Source organism: Babesia microti, chromosome IV (assembly GCF_000691945.2).
Source record: "Babesia microti strain RI chromosome IV, complete genome".
Lineage (NCBI taxonomy): Eukaryota > Apicomplexa > Aconoidasida > Piroplasmida > Babesiidae > Babesia > Babesia microti.
In genome coordinates this window covers 801,059-819,979 of record NC_034969.1, presented here as the reverse complement: position 1 = coordinate 819,979, position 18,921 = coordinate 801,059, and the positions used below count along the sequence as shown (strand labels likewise).

General features: G+C 36.0%; 8 protein-coding genes across 8 annotated transcripts; 3 read left to right on the top strand and 5 right to left on the bottom strand.

Moving 5' to 3' along the window:
• BmR1_04g06980 (valyl-tRNA synthetase) lies at window positions 431–3,906 on the bottom strand (the record flags this gene model as incomplete). The annotated part of the gene is made up of 7 exons (XM_021482568.1): window positions 431–949; window positions 1,007–1,960; window positions 2,006–2,657; window positions 2,679–2,823; window positions 2,846–3,258; window positions 3,606–3,828; window positions 3,849–3,906. 7 exons carry the CDS (start codon window positions 3,904–3,906, stop codon window positions 431–433), a joined length of 2,964 nt encoding a protein of 987 aa, XP_021337780.1.
• On the top strand, window positions 4,098–7,180 carry BmR1_04g06975 (hypothetical protein; the record flags this gene model as incomplete). Its single annotated transcript, XM_012794544.1, has 2 exons — window positions 4,098–5,702; window positions 5,726–7,180. 2 exons carry the CDS (start codon window positions 4,098–4,100, stop codon window positions 7,178–7,180), a joined length of 3,060 nt encoding a protein of 1,019 aa, XP_012649998.1.
• BmR1_04g06970 (Putative RNA methyltransferase slr0064) lies at window positions 7,911–9,418 on the bottom strand (the record flags this gene model as incomplete). The annotated part of the gene is made up of 9 exons (XM_021482567.1): window positions 7,911–8,165; window positions 8,186–8,348; window positions 8,370–8,425; window positions 8,447–8,490; window positions 8,512–8,579; window positions 8,624–8,757; window positions 8,778–9,009; window positions 9,030–9,071; window positions 9,093–9,418. 9 exons carry the CDS (start codon window positions 9,416–9,418, stop codon window positions 7,911–7,913), a joined length of 1,320 nt encoding a protein of 439 aa, XP_021337779.1.
• A 61-nt stretch (window positions 9,419–9,479) lies between these two features.
• BmR1_04g06965 (conserved Plasmodium protein, unknown function) lies at window positions 9,480–11,125 on the top strand (the record flags this gene model as incomplete). The annotated part of the gene is made up of 8 exons (XM_021482566.1): window positions 9,480–9,740; window positions 9,833–9,979; window positions 10,000–10,152; window positions 10,175–10,292; window positions 10,356–10,424; window positions 10,446–10,604; window positions 10,627–11,028; window positions 11,049–11,125. The coding sequence occupies 8 exons, from the start codon at window positions 9,480–9,482 to the stop codon at window positions 11,123–11,125; spliced, it is 1,386 nt and encodes a 461-aa protein (XP_021337778.1).
• A 19-nt stretch (window positions 11,126–11,144) lies between these two features.
• On the top strand, window positions 11,145–12,474 carry BmR1_04g06960 (ribosome maturation factor RimM, putative (RimM); the record flags this gene model as incomplete). The annotated part of the gene is made up of 3 exons (XM_021482565.1): window positions 11,145–11,909; window positions 11,930–12,348; window positions 12,369–12,474. The coding sequence occupies 3 exons, from the start codon at window positions 11,145–11,147 to the stop codon at window positions 12,472–12,474; spliced, it is 1,290 nt and encodes a 429-aa protein (XP_021337777.1).
• A 54-nt stretch (window positions 12,475–12,528) lies between these two features.
• Window positions 12,529–13,720, bottom strand: BmR1_04g06955 (conserved Plasmodium protein, unknown function; the record flags this gene model as incomplete). Its single annotated transcript, XM_021482564.1, has 4 exons — window positions 12,529–12,783; window positions 12,867–13,050; window positions 13,071–13,476; window positions 13,498–13,720. The coding sequence occupies 4 exons, from the start codon at window positions 13,718–13,720 to the stop codon at window positions 12,529–12,531; spliced, it is 1,068 nt and encodes a 355-aa protein (XP_021337776.1).
• A 656-nt stretch (window positions 13,721–14,376) lies between these two features.
• BmR1_04g06950 (conserved Plasmodium protein, unknown function) lies at window positions 14,377–16,681 on the bottom strand (the record flags this gene model as incomplete). Its single annotated transcript, XM_012794539.1, has 4 exons — window positions 14,377–14,601; window positions 14,657–15,717; window positions 16,148–16,585; window positions 16,606–16,681. The coding sequence occupies 4 exons, from the start codon at window positions 16,679–16,681 to the stop codon at window positions 14,377–14,379; spliced, it is 1,800 nt and encodes a 599-aa protein (XP_012649993.1).
• Window positions 17,103–18,390, bottom strand: BmR1_04g06945 (hypothetical protein; the record flags this gene model as incomplete). Its single annotated transcript, XM_012794538.1, has 2 exons — window positions 17,103–18,110; window positions 18,133–18,390. 2 exons carry the CDS (start codon window positions 18,388–18,390, stop codon window positions 17,103–17,105), a joined length of 1,266 nt encoding a protein of 421 aa, XP_012649992.1.
• Window positions 18,391–18,921: the final 531 nt, after the last annotated feature.

The window sequence follows — 18,921 nt, the reverse complement described above, 5'->3', positions numbered from 1 at the left end:
CTTAATTGATTTGATATAAAACTACGGACATGGCTTAAAATTAGCTGTATTTGAGTATATATGCCTGTTCAATTTTCGATATTACACCGCCAGTAGTACGTACACCTCGTTCATTTGTAAAGTGACGCCAATTTTACACGTCTGAAAAATAAGCAACTTCTAATAATTACATTATTGTTGCACTTTAGGACATCTAACTCCATTTATAGATTATTTAACAACTAAAATTATTAAAAATATATGCTTGATAATGGCAACAGATACTGATTTTAGTAAGTGTTAAATTAAAAACAGATGTGATATTTATGACACAATCTTAAATGAAATTTTCACCAACATAAGTCACTCTCCATACTAGCATAATAAGATCAATAATTCAATTTAAATACACATAATATTTACTTGCATCGTCTTTTAGTTTGGGGCCACGCTAGATTGTCTTTACAAGGTCCAGCTGCTTTATGGCACTTTTAAGCTCATTTAAGCTGGTAGACAATTCCCTGATCTTTTCGTCATTCAACTGTTTAATACTTCCAGGAACTTTATCGTAGTCACTGGCCTGTAGTTTCTTCATATACCCCCCAAGCATATTTTCGACCTTGTTGAGTTTGTTAGTGAGTTTATCCCTGATCTTCTTCACCCTATCCAAACCCAAATGCGATATTTTAACGTAAACGTTTATACGGCTATTTACATTATTAGCGATGCATTCACACACGTCGTCTGTATCAAGCAAAGAGACGCTATCAAACTTGGAAAGTATTTTAATGCAATTCAACGAGGGATACAAATAACTTGGACAAATTATGTTATTGCCAGCATCACCATCAGCTATGTCATTCGCCAAAAAAGCAATATAGCATATTTTTTGAGTACTCTGGTCAAAACCAAGCAGAGTGGCAAATGAACGCAACGCATGGGTAATCTCCTTCACCATCTCCATAGATGTCTATATTATAGGTTCAAACCTAAGGTACCAATGTTTATTAGAAACAAGTCAACTTACCAATGTGTTAGAAGTCCAACCCATAGCTGGTTGAGGATATGTTGATATGCTAATGGATGGCTTTTCACGATAACTCAAGGGTAATTGCTGGTACAATTGTTCAGACAAGTATGGGATAACTGGATGGATCAATCTCAACCCGTTATCCATACAAAAAAGCGCGATCCATGCAGCCACACGACAAGAATTAACCAACCTAACCTTGATAAGTTCCAAATAAATGTCACAAAAATCGTACAACCAGAATTGATAAATCGATTGCACCATATCTGAAAAGTTGAATTGTTCAAGACTTTCATTAGCAACCTTGCTAAATATGTACAGTCTGTGTAGGATCCAATTGTCTTCAAACTGTAGCCTAAACCCCATCTCTTGATGGGTAGGAAATGCATGTTTGTAATTATTCAGGACCTTTACTGCATTCCAAAGTTTGTTGCAAAAGTGCCTGCAAGCCACGATCTTTGAAATATTCAAACAAATAGCTTTACTTTGTCTGCTAAGCTCTAATAATCCCAATCTTAGGGAATCAGAGCCACAGGAGGGAATCCCATCGGGGAAGTTTTTTTTTGCCTCTTCAGTTGCCCTCTTAATTTCTTCTTTGGGCAAATTTGAATTTTTCAGCTTATCTAGCAAACCCTGCAAAGATATGCCATCTGATATTTCAAGGGGGTCAATGACATTACCCTTACTCTTGCTCATCTTCTCCCCTTTTGCATCTCGTACCAAAGGATGCAAGTAGATCTTCTTAAACGGCAATTTCCCCACAAGATGCAGGCTCATCATCACCATTCTAGCGACCCAGAAAAACAGAATGTCATTACCGGTTTCTAGAACGGTAGTTGGGAAGAATAATTGAAAATCTTCAGTCTCTTTAGGCCATCCCAGGGATGATAGTGGGGATAATCCTGATGAAAACCAAGTATCTAACACATCTTCATCCTGCAAAAGTGAAGCCTAAGTGATCTCATTCACACGGGGATCAGTAAAAACTGCACATACCTTCTCCTTATCGCTATAACCTATGGATTTAAGCTGGTCAATGGCATCATTTTGGTCGTAGGCGATAATCCATTTACCTGTTGGCCTACCGTCGAGAATTATTTGATGAGCCGGTATGCGATGCCCCCACCACAGCTGCCTTGATATACACCAATCTTGGATATTTTCGAGCCATCGCACCCACACAGATACATAATTGTTTGGTATTATTTCAAGATCTCCTGTTTCCACAGCCTCAATTGCTCTTTTTGCTAGATTCTTACAGTTGATCCACCACTGGGGTAAAATTGTATACTCTATCACATCACCAGACCTGGAACAAATAGGTATTTGCATAGGCTTAGGGTTAGGTACCTTGTCCAATAAATGACCCAAATCCGTTAGCTTTTGCTCAATTACTTCGCGACACTTAAAACGGTGGAGTCCATCAAATTCAGGTGACACAGAACTTATGTGACCTTTCATATCAAAAATGCATATTAGGGGCAAGTTGTGTCTCTTACATATCTCAAAATCGTTCTTATCATGCGCAGGGGTCAGCTTAACGGCACCTGTACCGTATTCCTTGTCCACACTCTCATCGGCAATTACAATCATATGCCTATCTGGTATGAAGGGATGGACCAGTTTTTTACCCACAAAGTGACTATACCTAAATCACTAGTCGATGTACCTCGAGTCTGTAGGATGCACTGCAATACCTACATCACCAAGCATGGTCTCTATGCGTGACGTGGCCACTGGTATGAATTCATCGAAATCTTGGATGTAGTACTTGAAAATCCACAGATAGCCAAATTCAACGGATGCATCAAACCCTAAGTCAATAGTGCTACATGCCAGGTATAACAATCCTTTTTGGCTTATCCACCTCCATTGTATTCACTTCTATGTCGGAGATAACGGTTGCAAGTGCTGGACTTAGGCAGACTAGCCTGGCATCTCGGTACAGAATTCCCGCATGATGAAACCGCATGAAAGCTTCGGTAACTGCGGCAGAACGCAATGGATCTAAAGTAAAAGTTTCCTTGGACCAGTCTAAAGAGGCGCCCATTCGTCTGATCTGGTTGCAGATTGTGCTACCGTAAGTGTGCTTCCACTCCCAAATCAGCTTCACCATTTCTTCACGACCAATGTCATTTTTAGTCAATCCTTTGTCACTGAATAGCCTTCTCTCTACTACTGATTGGGTTGCTATCCCGGCATGATCCGTACCAGGGATCCATAGTACCTGATGGCCACACATTCGTTTCCTAGGTTACCTCAAATCATATTCAATAATATACAACTCCAAATGAATGAGTAATCGTACTTAATTAAATACGACCCATTAGTAATATACGAATATAATAAATCAACAAATAACTAAATTGCGAATAATTCACTTAATAGACAAATAAATAATAGTAACTAAATACAAATGATGAATAATAATTAAATATACAAAAACAAACATACACTATGATAGTATAGAAAAAATTAACATAGAAACTACATATACTCATGAATAATGTAGATATTTTTTAGTAGAGGAATGGATTGTAGTAAAAATTTCACTGTCCCTCAAATTTCAATTACAATATAATGAATAGTGACATACCACCTAGCCAAACAATCCTGTATTGCAATAGTTAACGCGTGGCCAATATGCAGTGACCCAGTCACATTAGGGGGAGGAAGAACCATTGTGAAACGTTTACTGTTTGACAGTACTTTGGCCTTTTCATTATTTACCAAAAAAAAACCATTGGACTCCCACCACTCGTACCATCCTTCTTCGACATATTTCGGATCGTAATTATCTGGTAGAGTGCTAGACGATTCTACATCAAAAAACACTCACTTTTAACAGCATTTAATGTTTTATTCATTCCCACTGGTAATCTTCTACTTATTAACATAAAAATATGCCGACTAATACACCGTTATTAGATGGACAACCAATTACGATACTGTTCGTAGGGCAAAACACCACGGTACAAGTATGATATGGATGTGGGTTAGGGGTGTGAAATGAAATGTGTTATTTGACTAAAGAAAAAAATTATAAAAATGTAAAAGACCCACGCATATATAATCCCATTATAAATACATGTTTTGCTCACATGGAATCCACACTATACTACTTTCATGTATATTATTACTAATTTTCACTGAGCAATTCAGAATAAATACTAACAATCAAAATTGCAAACCCAAATATGACAAGGAATTTAGATGTCGCGTTATAAATTACAAATTCAATACTGAACCAATTACACTAGATGGACACTATGATGATGACGCCAGGAAGTGGTCCAAGATTCTTCCAGGGGAGATTCTTCTGGGTGATTTGGGGTGTGATATCGATGGAAATTTCTTTGTAAAAATGCATATTGCTGGCCACTCAATTAAGGTGGCAATCCCCGCTCATACAAACTCAAAAGAGTTCAGCGAGTACGACCCTCTGCAGAATCTACCCTGCGCTAATAGCATTGATGATAATGCTAGGGATGAAGATGAGGTGTCACTCTGCTTGGATAGGTCTAAAGATCCAGATCAAATCACTAAATCTATACTACTTAGCTGTAAAAATATGGTACTAAGGAAACCTGAAACAAAGATGTCGTATGAAAAGTTCGATTGGGAAGGCATCACTTTTAACCCACCCCGTAGCCCACATTATATTCACCCAAAAAAATTACAGAACAAGCAAATTGAGGTACTAATCACCGACACAAACCCTGAAAATGATATCATCAGGGGCGAATTATTCACGCATGATACTGTAGAACAGAAGAGACGCGAATATTTGACCGTTTACCACATGTTGCACACATTATCAGCCACCAAGCAACATTATCACTTAAATTGTATTGTTGAATCTGTGGTTGGTAATGTGATTAAGTTGAATGTCTTGAATGGTTTGTGTGGTTATGCCTTGAAAATTGGAATGCTAAAGAATGTTCAACCTGGACAGGCACTGGATTTGGTGGCAGTGGGATGCGATCCGCTTTTGGAACGTATTTTTCTGACTGCAGATGATGGTGAAGTCAGCTTTAACTACGAGCCATTGGCTAAAGATATTGAGAATGAAGTTGTTGAACAGTTACTTTGCATGAATCAGTGGTTCAGGGCAGAGATTATGAAGTTCAGTGAAAACGGCCTGGTGGTTAGAATTTGTGGTATTAGTAATCCAGTTTTGGCATTTGTACCTACAAATCACCTTCCATATTGCGGATCCAGCGGTGTTATCGATAACATGTATATGCGCAACTTTTGCCAGGATCCTCGATTTGCTTCCAGGTACATTGCTAGCAAATTGGGTAAATTATGCCACATAAGTCACTATGATAATACTTTGTATGTGAGATTCCACAAATTAAAATTTCCCATGGATGAATGCTCGACCAATAAATTAGAAATCAAAAATTTCGATATAGGGAAATTGCACTTGACAACTAGACCCAAGGTCAAATGGTCCACCAAAATGCTCAAAATTGCACAAAAAATCAGCACTCAAAGTCTGGAGGATTTGAAGTCTATCGATATTGACCATTTTTATCCAGCCAAGATACTGTTTCAGGCCAATGGCCATGTATACATTGCAGTGAATGTGAATATGAGAAAGAATTTCGACTTTGAAAACGATGGAATTATAGGCATAGTTCCTATTGACGAGTATTTTGCCATTGCCAAGCCTGGGGCCCTCATTCATGTAAGGACGCACCTTTTATATAGGCACGGGTCAACAGGGTTGAAACAGTACAAAGGAAGGACCAGGTTCTAAAACATGCAAAATTTGTGGATAAAGAAATTTCTTTTACCGCTGCTGAGAAAGTTGGCCCTTTGGGAGAGTATGACAAGGTGCATATTTTGTGGATGTCATTCCAAACTCCGGAATACTTCAATAGTTTGTATACCCATGAAGAAGAACCCGGCAACTTTACCTACTTGCCATACTACTCTGATAGTCACCCCGAAGTTTATACAGAGAGTATGGACAAGGGCCGGGTGAGTAACTTGGTGAAGGAGGAATACGAGGATGAGCTCTTCTGGGTCAACCGAGATGAGGCAATCCGCAAGGCCTTCACCAAGCACTGGTTCAAGATGTATGAGAGGGAAGTTGAGTTGGTGAATACGGATCCAGTAGCCAAAATTTTTGAGGCACTAAAAAACAAATCAGGTTCACTGGCACAGGTTATCGATTCTATGAGCGATTTTCACAAGTTTAGACAGTTGCCGCTTAAGCAGTTGCTGCGCCATTTCGAGCAACTGTTAGTGATATTGAACACTTTCAAGCAGCTTCCATTGGAAAAGATATTTTACCATGCTGTAGATACGGATAGTTTTTATAAAATAATGTCTGCGACAATAGTACCTAGGAACCCATCAGGGAATGACTTCTTATCAGTGTCTGAGGTTGAAGCTGTGTTATCTAAATTTTTGCCAGAGGATTCACAATCACAGCACAATTTTATCACAACTGCTATTAGAGAATCTGTAAATGCAATAAATATCACTAGATCTGACGGATATACTATTCTAACAGATGAATTAGTAACTCCAGCGAATATTGCCATATCAATACTTGTAACGTTATTGAATCCTAAATATGGGTTAATGGCGTTAGTGAGGCATAGACATCGTACAATGCCAAATGAAGTTTTTTCAACATCTCGTCAGAAAATCCACTATAACTCCAGCACAACATTTGATCATCTGCATGACAGATTATCACGGGCTGTTAAGGTTCTGGGTGAGAATAAACTGTTAAACATTAAAAGCATGCCCCCTTGGCCATACCTGGTAAAATCCACCCAAAGATTCTATGCACACTTGACTGATATGGGATTTTTTGAATTGGCTCGATCGTACAACAAATTGTTGTCCATGTTGCGTTCTGATCAGGACTTGGAAAATATCCCTGACGACTTACCTGAAGACTATGAGAATCTCTCGTACAAAAAACCTTCCTATGACTTGAAGCATATGGACCAATTTATTTCCAGTGATCACAGTAATATGGGTAAAAAAGGGAGTGCAAAGAGGAAGGAAAATAGCATGATTATGAGTGGCGGGGATAAATTGGGAAAGGACTTTAAAAAGATCCACAGCAAGGAAGAAATTGACAGATTCTTCGAGCAGATAGATGAAATGAATTTGGTATATGGGCTTAGGATCCCTTTATTTTAACGCGTATATTTGTAATTATGTTTGATGGTATTTATTCTACTTACTGATCCCTCATAGTATGGTAAAAAGTGTATATTTTTTAGTAGGTATATATTTATATATCTGTATGACATATGATGATATATGTATGTGATTCAAATAAATGTAGCAAGTATTTTAGTTAATTAACCGATCAATGCAATTCCGTGTCTGTGACATCTCTCTCTTAATATGATTAATGCAGTTCTAGGCTAACAATAGAATACTATACAATTAAGTGATTAATTATACACAATAGATACCTGTTACATACGAAACAAATATGTCACTGGCTATATTGTTGAATTTAAATTAATGGTATAGGGGATATATTATCTTATGTGATAATATAATAATACGTACTTATCTTATTGGTGTATAAGTAATTACGTAATTACTCATTATTTTTAGATTGTTGTCCTTAGTTGAAATTAAAAGTTGCATATTATAAATACGTGTCACACATATATAGTATTTATTTTACAATCAATATTAGAAAATTTGCATGTGAAGATATTATTAATGTTTAATAGATATATTAAACAATTATATGATAAATCATATTGATTACATTGATCAAGAGAATATTATATACATATAACTATGTTATACATGTGATACAAACGTATATACGATAATATATGCCGGTAACAAAGCTACTATTAGCAAATTAGGATGCGATAATTATACAGTTGGTACATAAATACTAACATTAGACTTTTGAAAGACGCAAAAGTTCACATTTTATCCCTTGGTTGTTAAAGCTTAGTTCTTTGTTCCAATCAAACTTCAGGTGCCTCCGGAATGATGCACGACCAGATACTAGGTATACGTCAAGCCAATCATTTCTAATGCTTATTATATCATTTAGTAACTTATATGCCTCGAGTATTAGGTGTTCAGACTTCTTGTTACCATATAGAAAATTGCTCAAAATAATTGTCTTACCCAATTTGTCCATAATGTCCTAAATCATCCGGTTGTTACCTTGTAGTTATCAGTCACAAATTTAATGTCATGTGAGGTAGTTATACCTATTAAGTTGGATTTGGGACTACTCTTTTCAAATTCCAACAAATGCTTGCTGGCAATTTGAACATTGTTAGTATCGGAATCACTGCCTAATAGGGAAACTCCTAGATCCATGGGTCTATATGACTACTGTAGATACTCAATGTTTAGACTGTTAAGTGCCTTATTCATGGTGTATTCATCATTGTAAGGTAACTAAATGAGAAAATCATTTACCATTTTTAATGGATATTCGATATTGGGAGATCCATTTGGTATGCCTACATCACAGTATTATATACCACATAACAAACTATGTAGCTCCAGTAGCATCACTCCGTTATTGCAAAAGGGATCCCATATTGTAACACTACGTTATCTAATATTTTTGCATAATTATTGTGTTATACTTACTGAGATAGGTCGCTGGTAGTGGTATCCAATATATGTGTTGAAATGGCTGAAGCAATTGAAGGTAGTATAGGCAACTTTTCGCAACTATTTAAATAGATTCTATAATCTAAACATCCTGATACATTTGCGAGGATCTAGATAACAAATGTATTACTTCGCATGTGTTGTTTGTTATTGTTACATCTAAATTTAGAGCTGGCGCTGGCTCTAAATTATCATTAGGACTGATCTTATCCCCATGCAGATTTAACGTATTCATTTTGTGCGAGTGAATTATCTCAACAATGCACCGTTTAATCATATTCGTATGAGACAATCGTGAATTATGGCAGGCGACTTTTATTTTTGGCATATTGGAATTTATATCAAATTTGATTAAGTGGTTCCTAAATAAACATTTTTATACCAATCACTGTTTGCCACCTTGCGTATAAACTCCTTTTCGTGCCTAAATAAACATTTTCCTTACGTCACATGAAATGGATCCATCAAGTAGACCCATAGACTCTGACAAAACCTAGTTTGAAGCAAAAATTTCCAGATAACTTCATTTGATGCAATAAAATCCACGGATCCCTTATTAATTCTAAGGGGTTCTTTGCTGGAAATTTTTCTAGTTTCCTTGGACAGATATGTTTCAAGGCCTGGAGAACACAAAGCACGATAACGCTTACAAATCCCACTGTATTCCAGCAATTTATCTGTTGAAAAACACCTAAACAATTCAGTCATGTGATATTTTTCCAAATGTGTGGACACTAATTCACTATATAGACAACTGCCATGCCTTAACATATATACCATATGTGGTGGATATATGATATTGTGTTAGCGACCGGAATGCTACGAAGATGCTATGGAATTGTTGCTCAACGCTTCACAAGTACTATTGTTTAGGAAAATAATTTCGCTTTTTCGACAAATAACCCAGTCCTTACATATTATTTCTACTGAAGAAGGACTTGAATTATCAGCACTAAACTCATCAAATACTGCTTGGTTACACGTATTTTTTGCACAGTCCTTCTTTGTTTCCTATAGAACAATAAACAAATTATCTAAAAAGGAACTGAAAACTCTCATATCTGCTAAAAATTTCTACAATTCACTCACATCGGTAGGACACGATATTTTTCCCCAAATTACCATTTTGACCCTAAACCTCACAATTTTAGCAGTCAAATGATCAATTATACCCCTTTAATTCAGCCTGATAGCTATTTGACAAAAAGGAATAATCACTTAAACAGTTTGGACACTTGTATTATATCCTCCGAAAGCGAATCGGATGCTTTATCCTTCTCTCTACATTTTTGCAATGGTCTAATATGCAGGACAACATCAGTGTCTTTGGAAGTAATTACACTTTTATATAGGATTCTCCATCCCAATTCCCTGACATTATTGACTGGGCCGAGTACAATTATTTCCGGTTTCATCCAAAAATAATATTACGCTGTATAAACCCCTATTGTTTCAATGAAGATGATATTGTTTGGTCCGCTGATTCAAAAACTCACTGCATAGAGGTATAATGTTTTGTTACATTAGATCAAAATTTTGACAGCGCGTGGAAGTATCAATAGGCAATCCCCGTTATTAGGTAAAGATGATTTTTCTTGTTCCAATATCAAGCTAGATTCTTCGCAATTTGATGAACTGTCTCTCGGTAAGCAATTTATTTATACATTAAACAATCATACAATATGTCAAAAAACACCAACTAATCCAGTGAATAACACCGATTGCGTATATTCCGTATTCTCAATTAAACAATTGGCGGCAGTGGCAAATCTTAGCGGTATGTACTTAATTTATGCAGATTCCATAAATATACCACTTGCATTGGTATTTAAGGACCCAGGAGACCCTGCATTTGTATTGTTCGGCAAGGCTGCCTATTTACCTTCAAAAAACTTCAACCCCCAAGCCCACATATTAAATTCTCCAACACTGAATATTAAAAGTACGAATAGTAGGCGTAAGAAATCAACTTATTACAGAAAATGATCATTGGAGTGGTGCACTTTGGATGAGCACAATCGTCTCGGAACATTTCAAACAGACATCTAGTGATAACGTTTCTGGACTGGTTTCTCAGATATCCATCCCACAGCAAATATCAATTACATCCCCTCAATCACAATTGTTTAACTACAGAAATTTATTGCCCGCAGCTTCGGTGTTGGAAGGAGATACCGTGCCTCATAAGCCTCAATTATTCAGTTCACAGTCCCCAAGCTCACCAATTCAGCTTGAGATTGACACTAGCATTGAAGTTGATTTACATTCTGTCGATAGGGAAAAGGAGGAAGTATTGGTATTATTTAACGAATTCCAAGGGGATATAATTAACAAGTCACCCATATCGTTGGACCAATTTAACGGCGAGTACATTGACACAGGTATTTCACCGGCAACTTAGACGGTTCAATATCTGATTTCGAATCTAATACTCGAGTTTCGGACGAATTTTCAAAGTTAGGTTGCCTTTTGGACTAGAATTTCGGAATGAATTAAAATGTTGATTCCATTCACTTATTTCACACTGTTAATAATCATATATGGCGCAAATTGTTGGCGTGTTACACATAATTTGCATAGCAATATACCAAACCGCTATAGGTTAAATTCAGTTCGTCGGGGAGTGCTAACAGAATTCAAATACTACAAGCCTAGCAAATATTCCAAAGTAGGCTTTCCCCACCGCGACGCCGATGAAGTTGTATCTGAGCACATTGAACAGACAGCATCTAATACTAGTGCGGATAATTTGATTTTATCAAAATCAAATCCATCATATATAGAACAAATTAGAAACAATAAATACTTTCTGACAGATTCGTTCAAGGAGGGTATTATCAACTGCCCCAGCTTCACCAATGAATATATACAAATTGCCACTATAACTAAAGTACATGGACTTAAGGGTCATGTTAGAGCTATTTCATTTGGTTATCTGAAAGATGAACAGGTTCTTAAGTCAAAATACCTGTTTTTACACTTTGACGAGGAGAATGAGTTCCCCTTGGAGCTGGAGTATGGAAAATTGTTAAAGGGTACATATTTGCTAAAGTTCAAAGGCATAAACACCCCAGTTGAGGCTGCCAGATTGGTTGGCGCTCAGATATCAGTTCCCAGTACTAGCATATCAGTACCCAATGACAACGTGTACTTTACCCATGATTTATTGGGCATGAAAGTTTACTTATACAGCGATATCTCCAAAACTTGCTTGGGAAAAATAATAGACTGCATTTCTAGGCGTGATATCGCATTCACTAGGGTACTACAACACTAACATAGAAGCTAGAACCTTTTACGGATGACTTGCTTGAGTTGGAGCTTGATGTGGGACTATCACTTACACAATTACAGTCACTAATCAGTCAATCGGATAATATTGACGATTCTTCTAATGCAGAAATAGATGAACCAGTTACTTTGTTAAATGAAAATGAGTTGGATTGCGCAGATAATGTCTATGAGGGGATGGAGGAAGGAATTGCATATGTTAAAATTTATAAGTGTTCTGAATGTAGTAAGACTTTTACCAATCGCGCATTTGCTGATACTCACGTTTGCAATTTGAATACTGAGTATTTATCGCAGTCTCAATCTAAATCAGATCTTGGTCTAGATTTGGATGGGGAAATATGCACAAATGCAATTGAAATAGTACCCCTTGACCAAATGATCAAGGAATCTCCGACTGGAATGAAAAGGTGACCTCGATTTTACTAAGGGTATTTGTGCCGTTGGACAAGAATCGGACGGTTAGAGTTATCGATTTACCAACTAATTCGGCGTACATCGACACTTTTACTGTGTTCCTAGCTGAAAATTCATGACATTTATAATTTACAGTAATTACACATGATCCACGCTTAAATTATATAAACAGTTTATGAAGACCACTTGAAATGATCTGCAATTGTCAGATACAGTGAATGCTGTGCTTCAGCATCGTGGTCCTTCCCCTTGTTATATTTTGCGTTAGTGTCATTTACATTAGCGTTTGGTTCAATTCCCCATTTACAAAATATTTGGACCCACACTCGGTGTATTAGCTGATGTTTTGGGTTGACAACATACTCTGTTAATTTTATTTCGCAAATACCATTCCCCTTCTCAATTGCCATTATCATACATTCTAGCCACTATGTAAGCCAATATATTTCAAATAACTTAAATTTGTATAAACACTTGCAAATTATTAATTATTATAGCATATAGATCTTACCTGCTTAAGTAACATACATAACTTGAGTTTACTAAATGGACAATTAGATTTAACCTCCAATCTAGTTGAGTACTCGGTAACGAAATCTGAAACAGAGATATCTTTCGTGGTAGCTTTACTGTATCCCTCAATTTTGAGTTCAGATGAACAAGCATGTGCCTGTGGATTTGTGTGGTTACAGTATCTACATGAGCATTTCATTACACAATAAAATGGGGTTTTAAATGATCGATAGTTATGTTAATGTGTGTCACCATTCCATCTGCCGTGATTGGAAATAGCTGATTGTTACTCTTAAGCATTTCAGCGGTGAGTGGATATTTAGTGCGATCAATTGGCTTAATATCGCCTACTTGGTGGAAGAAGAAGTCGATGAAGTTGAGCCAGTAGTTCATGTTGGAGGAGATGGGTAGGCGATAGAAGGGCAGATCGTACAGAGATTTTGTTAGGTAACTTTTAACCCCTTTATTTATATCTTTTGAGCATAGAGAAAATGAAATTAGCGAATGTACATCCAGATAGGATAGTATGCAACATATTCCTTCGTGGTATATGTCAATGGATTGATTTTTGAACAGTTTCTCAGTAAGATCTCTCTCCCTAGTTAACTCTGTATCAAACGCTGTATTACCATAAATTTTGTGCAATACACATAGTGGGTTATCAATTTGTACGATGTGTAAGTTTTCCTTTAGGCATTGAGAAATTTTGAGTTTGACATTGTATTCGTTCAAATCATCTTCACTAAGCTTAGACTCATAATACACATATATTGCGTTCAGGTAATAAGCGGAACCTCTGATTTTACATGCTTTCTCGATCAGTTCATCTGCTAGACTACACTCGCCGCACATATCAACTATCACCACCAGTTAGTAACTTTTCTTGTCAGCATTTGCCACTGAAAATTCTAATTTTAACCCCTACAACAAATAAATAATTGATTGAATAACTAATAATTAACTAAATAACTAAAATTTTGTTACACTTCTCTGTCTATTGTGAAATTCACAATTATTCCAAATATCAATAAGTAGTAGTGGCTTTGGTTACCAACATTTATTTATACCTTTCCAATTAACACAAATTATAGGAAAATTAGTTTCAAACCGCACATATATTAGACAATTTGCCAATATATACTTCTTGTATAATTTTATTTTAAAATATCATTGATTCTTGCGTTTTACATCAACAAAACAATTAACACTAATAAGTATATAGTTATCCAATCGAAGTGATGTTAGTTTCAATTATTAATTAACTTAGCTAAAAATTGCCCTGTATTGGTTCAATTTAAATTTAGTTCATATATTATGATATAACAATAATCAACAATCACTAAATACTCAATCATCAATGAACAATTCAATATTATATCCACAGAATAATCAATTTCCCCATTATTTTCACTATTAAATTCAATAAACAACTAACTAATAGCGAACAACTGTTATCAGACAACCATTGCAAATATTATACTAAAAAAATCTAATATACACAAATAGTGTTACCTTGGCGGGTTATACGCCACCAATATACTATCTTCCCGCTTAATCAGCAGCCGGCTCAGATACCAGGGGACACCGACCTTTGTGTTTTCCAGCAAAAATAACACTAGTACCAGAGTCACTATGGAGGTGGGCAATGATATGGCCAAAAACCACCAGTAATTTATGTATCCAACTCTACATTTGTCACAGTCATTAATAGTAGTTTCCTCCTCTTCCACTGTCTGAATGACGCTAGTCACAATATAAATTAGTAAGCAATGAAATTAGGAGGCTTACCTTCAAAATTTGCACTCGTTTGATGAATAGTTCAGTATATGTTGGTTTCATACGCGAGATTATACGGTTGGCAATGGAAGCAGAATTGAGTGCATCCCAATTATCATTTTTAATGTCCCCAGCGCCTTGAATGAGTATTTGTACGACTGAGGATCCTGGTTTTATGTAATTTGCGATTTTACTTCGAATATTCATACCCAAAAATTTACCGAAATTCCCCACACACATAAATTCTCCATATTCATTCTTGTGGCAATTTCCGAGTAAGCTGATTCGCTTAGGGTCAAAGTTTTTGTGATAAATCTCGGTCAGTAGTGGAATTGCAGCGATTCGCTGCAGCTCCTGTATTGTTTCCTCAATATTTACATAGTGAGTGGGTGAAACCTGTAAAACAAGGGTTAGTCCACCATCCTGTTGAAAGTTGTAAAGGAATTCTTGAGTCGAATAAGTCTTTTCAGCAAAGACAATGGACACTTTATCACCATTTATCAAGTAAGGATCTGCACATAATTCGTTGCGTATCATTTTGTATAACATATCAGCATCAAAATATTGATTACTGTGATAAAATGGACTATTTGTATGGGTCTTATCTAGCAATATAAATTGTAGTAACGTTTTCTTAGGCTCTAATTTGTCGATAAGTTGTTTCTTAACGACATCTGAAAGGCCTACGCCAAAGTTATATTCATAAATTACACCTTCTTTGTTTTTATGCAAGAATCCTACAAGCCTGATGAATGAAGTATCTGAGACATTTGCTACATTGTCAAATTCACCAAAAATGGGATGACCTGACTCTTGAAAGACACCCAGCGCACTTTCATACTTCAACCTTATGTACAATGAATAAAAGCTTTCAAAGTAAGCATTGTTTAAGTCGTTTAGCTGGTTCTTCTTTTTGATAGTTATTTTACCCACTTTCAAAATCATCATAACATCAAAAGGCGTCCCACTAATATCTAGCTGCAAACGCCATCTTAAGTCGTGAATGAAGGTCCAAAAAGAGAAAAGATTGGATGCGATGGTACGAAATGCCTTTTTGCTGAACTTCTTGGGATCTATATTAATTAAGTATATTTATATACTCAATATATCAATCAACCATGTATAATAAGTAATATTTATGTGATATTATCCAGTAAGTTAATCAAATGTAAATAAACAACCATTGTATATTGTAAACAACATTTATTTACAATTAATTATAATTATTGATTAAAACTGATATATATAGGGTTTATATTCAGTTAGATACTTAGTTAGTTAATTTAATGATTAATTATAACGTAAATAGTTCAACTTAGGTTAATAAGTTTCAACAATCTTATGTGAAAATATCAATAGTTTATTAAAAGATATAGCTCATTTACAAGTAATTATAGATAAATTTAATTCATTAATAAAAATCGTCAGTTAAATACAGATTCTTCAAGAAATATGCATAAATTTATGACATAAATCGATAAAAAAATGGAATGGAAAACGTACTAATAAGTTTCTGTTGCGCCAGCGCTGCAATATAGATGGCTTTGCCCAGTAACCTTTGGGACTGCTTAAGGGCGTAGTAATTATGCTTGTCAACCAAATCTTTGAATCGTGGACAGATGGAATCACTGGCAAACTTATTGTACATGTAAGTTTGCAAATCAAGGCCGTTACCTATTTTCTCGATTCCCTCGAGCAGCATTTCAGGGTACTTTAAGCCCTTCAATTGACCGTATAATTTTGCGTCTATTTGCTCAGGCAGGTACGGAATGGCCTTTGTGATATTTAAAACCCCTTCCTTTGTCATTAGTGCAGTCTTGTCATGTTTTTCACTGGCCAACATGATATATATCACCAGCATTACGTGACATTGCATGTCTGTAGGGTTCCTTACGATCCATTTGAAAATCTCCCCTACTTCATCACTCCCGAATAAGCCATCTAAATCACTCAGTTATTACTCCTCTTTCCACCTTGTTCGATATTTTTAGTGCTGGCAACGAATGTTACAAATATGAACAAAAAAACTACACGCATTTGAGAGCATAGAACTGCAGTATACTTGTCGGGTTACACCTCTTCCTGCAACTTAACTATAACCAATTGCATTGTTACACATATTAGTCCAACTTATATATTTAACACTCGCGCACATACACTAGTCACACACACTCAGCACACATTGATGGTGTGCAATTAACCAGTTATTACCCATAACAACATTGCTTACCTACACATCTACACAGTTACTATATACTTGCAACAAATAATACTATACAAATCGCATACCAACCGTAATTAATGTCTCTCAATCTACTACATACCATTTATCCGCCCTAACCCAATTCAATCCAAGACAGCGCAACTAGTGTAGGGCATCAATATAATCTAAGTTAACCGCTTAACTATGACATAAAATAATTAGAATAAGAGTGAAAGAATAATGTGTGACCAATGCTTAATCCGTATGGGCCGATAGTAGGTGAAACTCACTCGAATCTACTTCAAACATGGCCAACAACAGGGCCTTCCTGGTAACAGACAGATCCATTGGCTTAAGCGAACGCTCTAAAAGCTCTGTATCCACGAACAAACGCAAACTATTCACCAGTTGGCCCATACATTCCTTGATTTCACGATCCTCACGATCCACTGCCATCCAATTTTTCACACCATATATCAGAGTGCCATCATATTTAGCTGAGTCACGCACCAATTCGTATATTGCAAGGGATATTATACTTGGGCGGTATTTAAGTATTGAATCATCGAGCAACGCAATTCTACTGTATATATAAGCTTCCTTTTGGTACTTGGTTTTCTTAAATGGATCATAATTTTTGGGTATTTCAATTGCGCTGTTTATTAAATTTTGCGCCAAGAAAGGTATTAGTGGAATTGTTAGCTTATACTCAAGTTGCTTGTAGATATCAAACATAATTGACCTAAGAATTTTGATTATTTGCGATTTGTCATTTTCAATATATTCACCCACAGCACGGGTGATAAGTAATTCCTTGTTTACTACAATCCAATGATCCAAGAGTACTTCTATGTTGACCATCTCACATCCATCATACTTGTCAGCAATGCAATAGCATCCACATCCCAATAAGTTTAGAATAATTTCCAATGGCAAATTTAGCCCCAACGTCTGATTTAGCTTATTTTTTAGCCCATTTAGGGCCACTAGTTTTAAATATCTATCAAATATATTTACTGCAAGCGGTACAATACCTCTCTGGGTCTCGCCATACCGCACCAAACTGTTTGTGCGTATCATGCAAAATATCAGTGGAAATCGCAACGAAAAATCAAGGAAACCACCGCCAATATGCATGGAATCTGCCCTGTAACAATCTGCAAAAAATCCGGATCTAGAATATCTAGTATCAATAGATTGGTCTATTCCCAAGTCCTCACTTTTCTTAACCAAATCATCGCTGGTAATAGCCAATACAAATGCCTAAATCAAGTATTTAATTTACCCTAAAAGGATGCGATAAAAATTGACATTCATCAGTTGTGCCATTACTAGTGAGATGCACTTCGTTGTATATTGGAAAGTAATTGCTAAATTCATCGCATGGCGATGTATCTAGCCTGCTTGTCACTAGCGTATCTTCGGAGTATACATTGAAACTTGTTTTAAATAGTTCATTGCCAGTGAATATATCATTCTTAGTGGTGGTATCCTCTGTGACACATTGATCGTCTGGAACACATAGGGTATTGGAGCGTAGCATTACAACTATGTGCTTCAAAAAATAGCTACTATTTTCCACATTTATTTTACTGTAATTTTGGAGCCGAAGGACTATTTAATAATCGTGTAAATGTATGTATAAATGGAATCACATCAGGCACACACAACACACTCGTTAATCATTACACAGCCCAATGTACACTCTTAGGCCTTCTATACATTATTAATACATGAAATATGTGTTAATGATTTGGTCTTTTAGATTAGAATTTGGTTTAGAACGTTATTTTTAATATATATTTTTGAAATTATTCTAAAACTCCCTACTATATCACTACTAAACACATATAACACCAAATGTATGATAAATAGACTATTCAACTAATGCTTATCGGTAACTGCTGGATTATTGTAATCCTTACTGTCATTCAACCAACATGCTTGTTTATTCAATCTATTTTTTATTGTAAATGATACTCATTGTTATAATTGGCCACTTAGAAACAATTTACCCAATTGTGTACTAAATAGTTAGCCAATTACTACTCATACGATGATGCATAGTATGGCC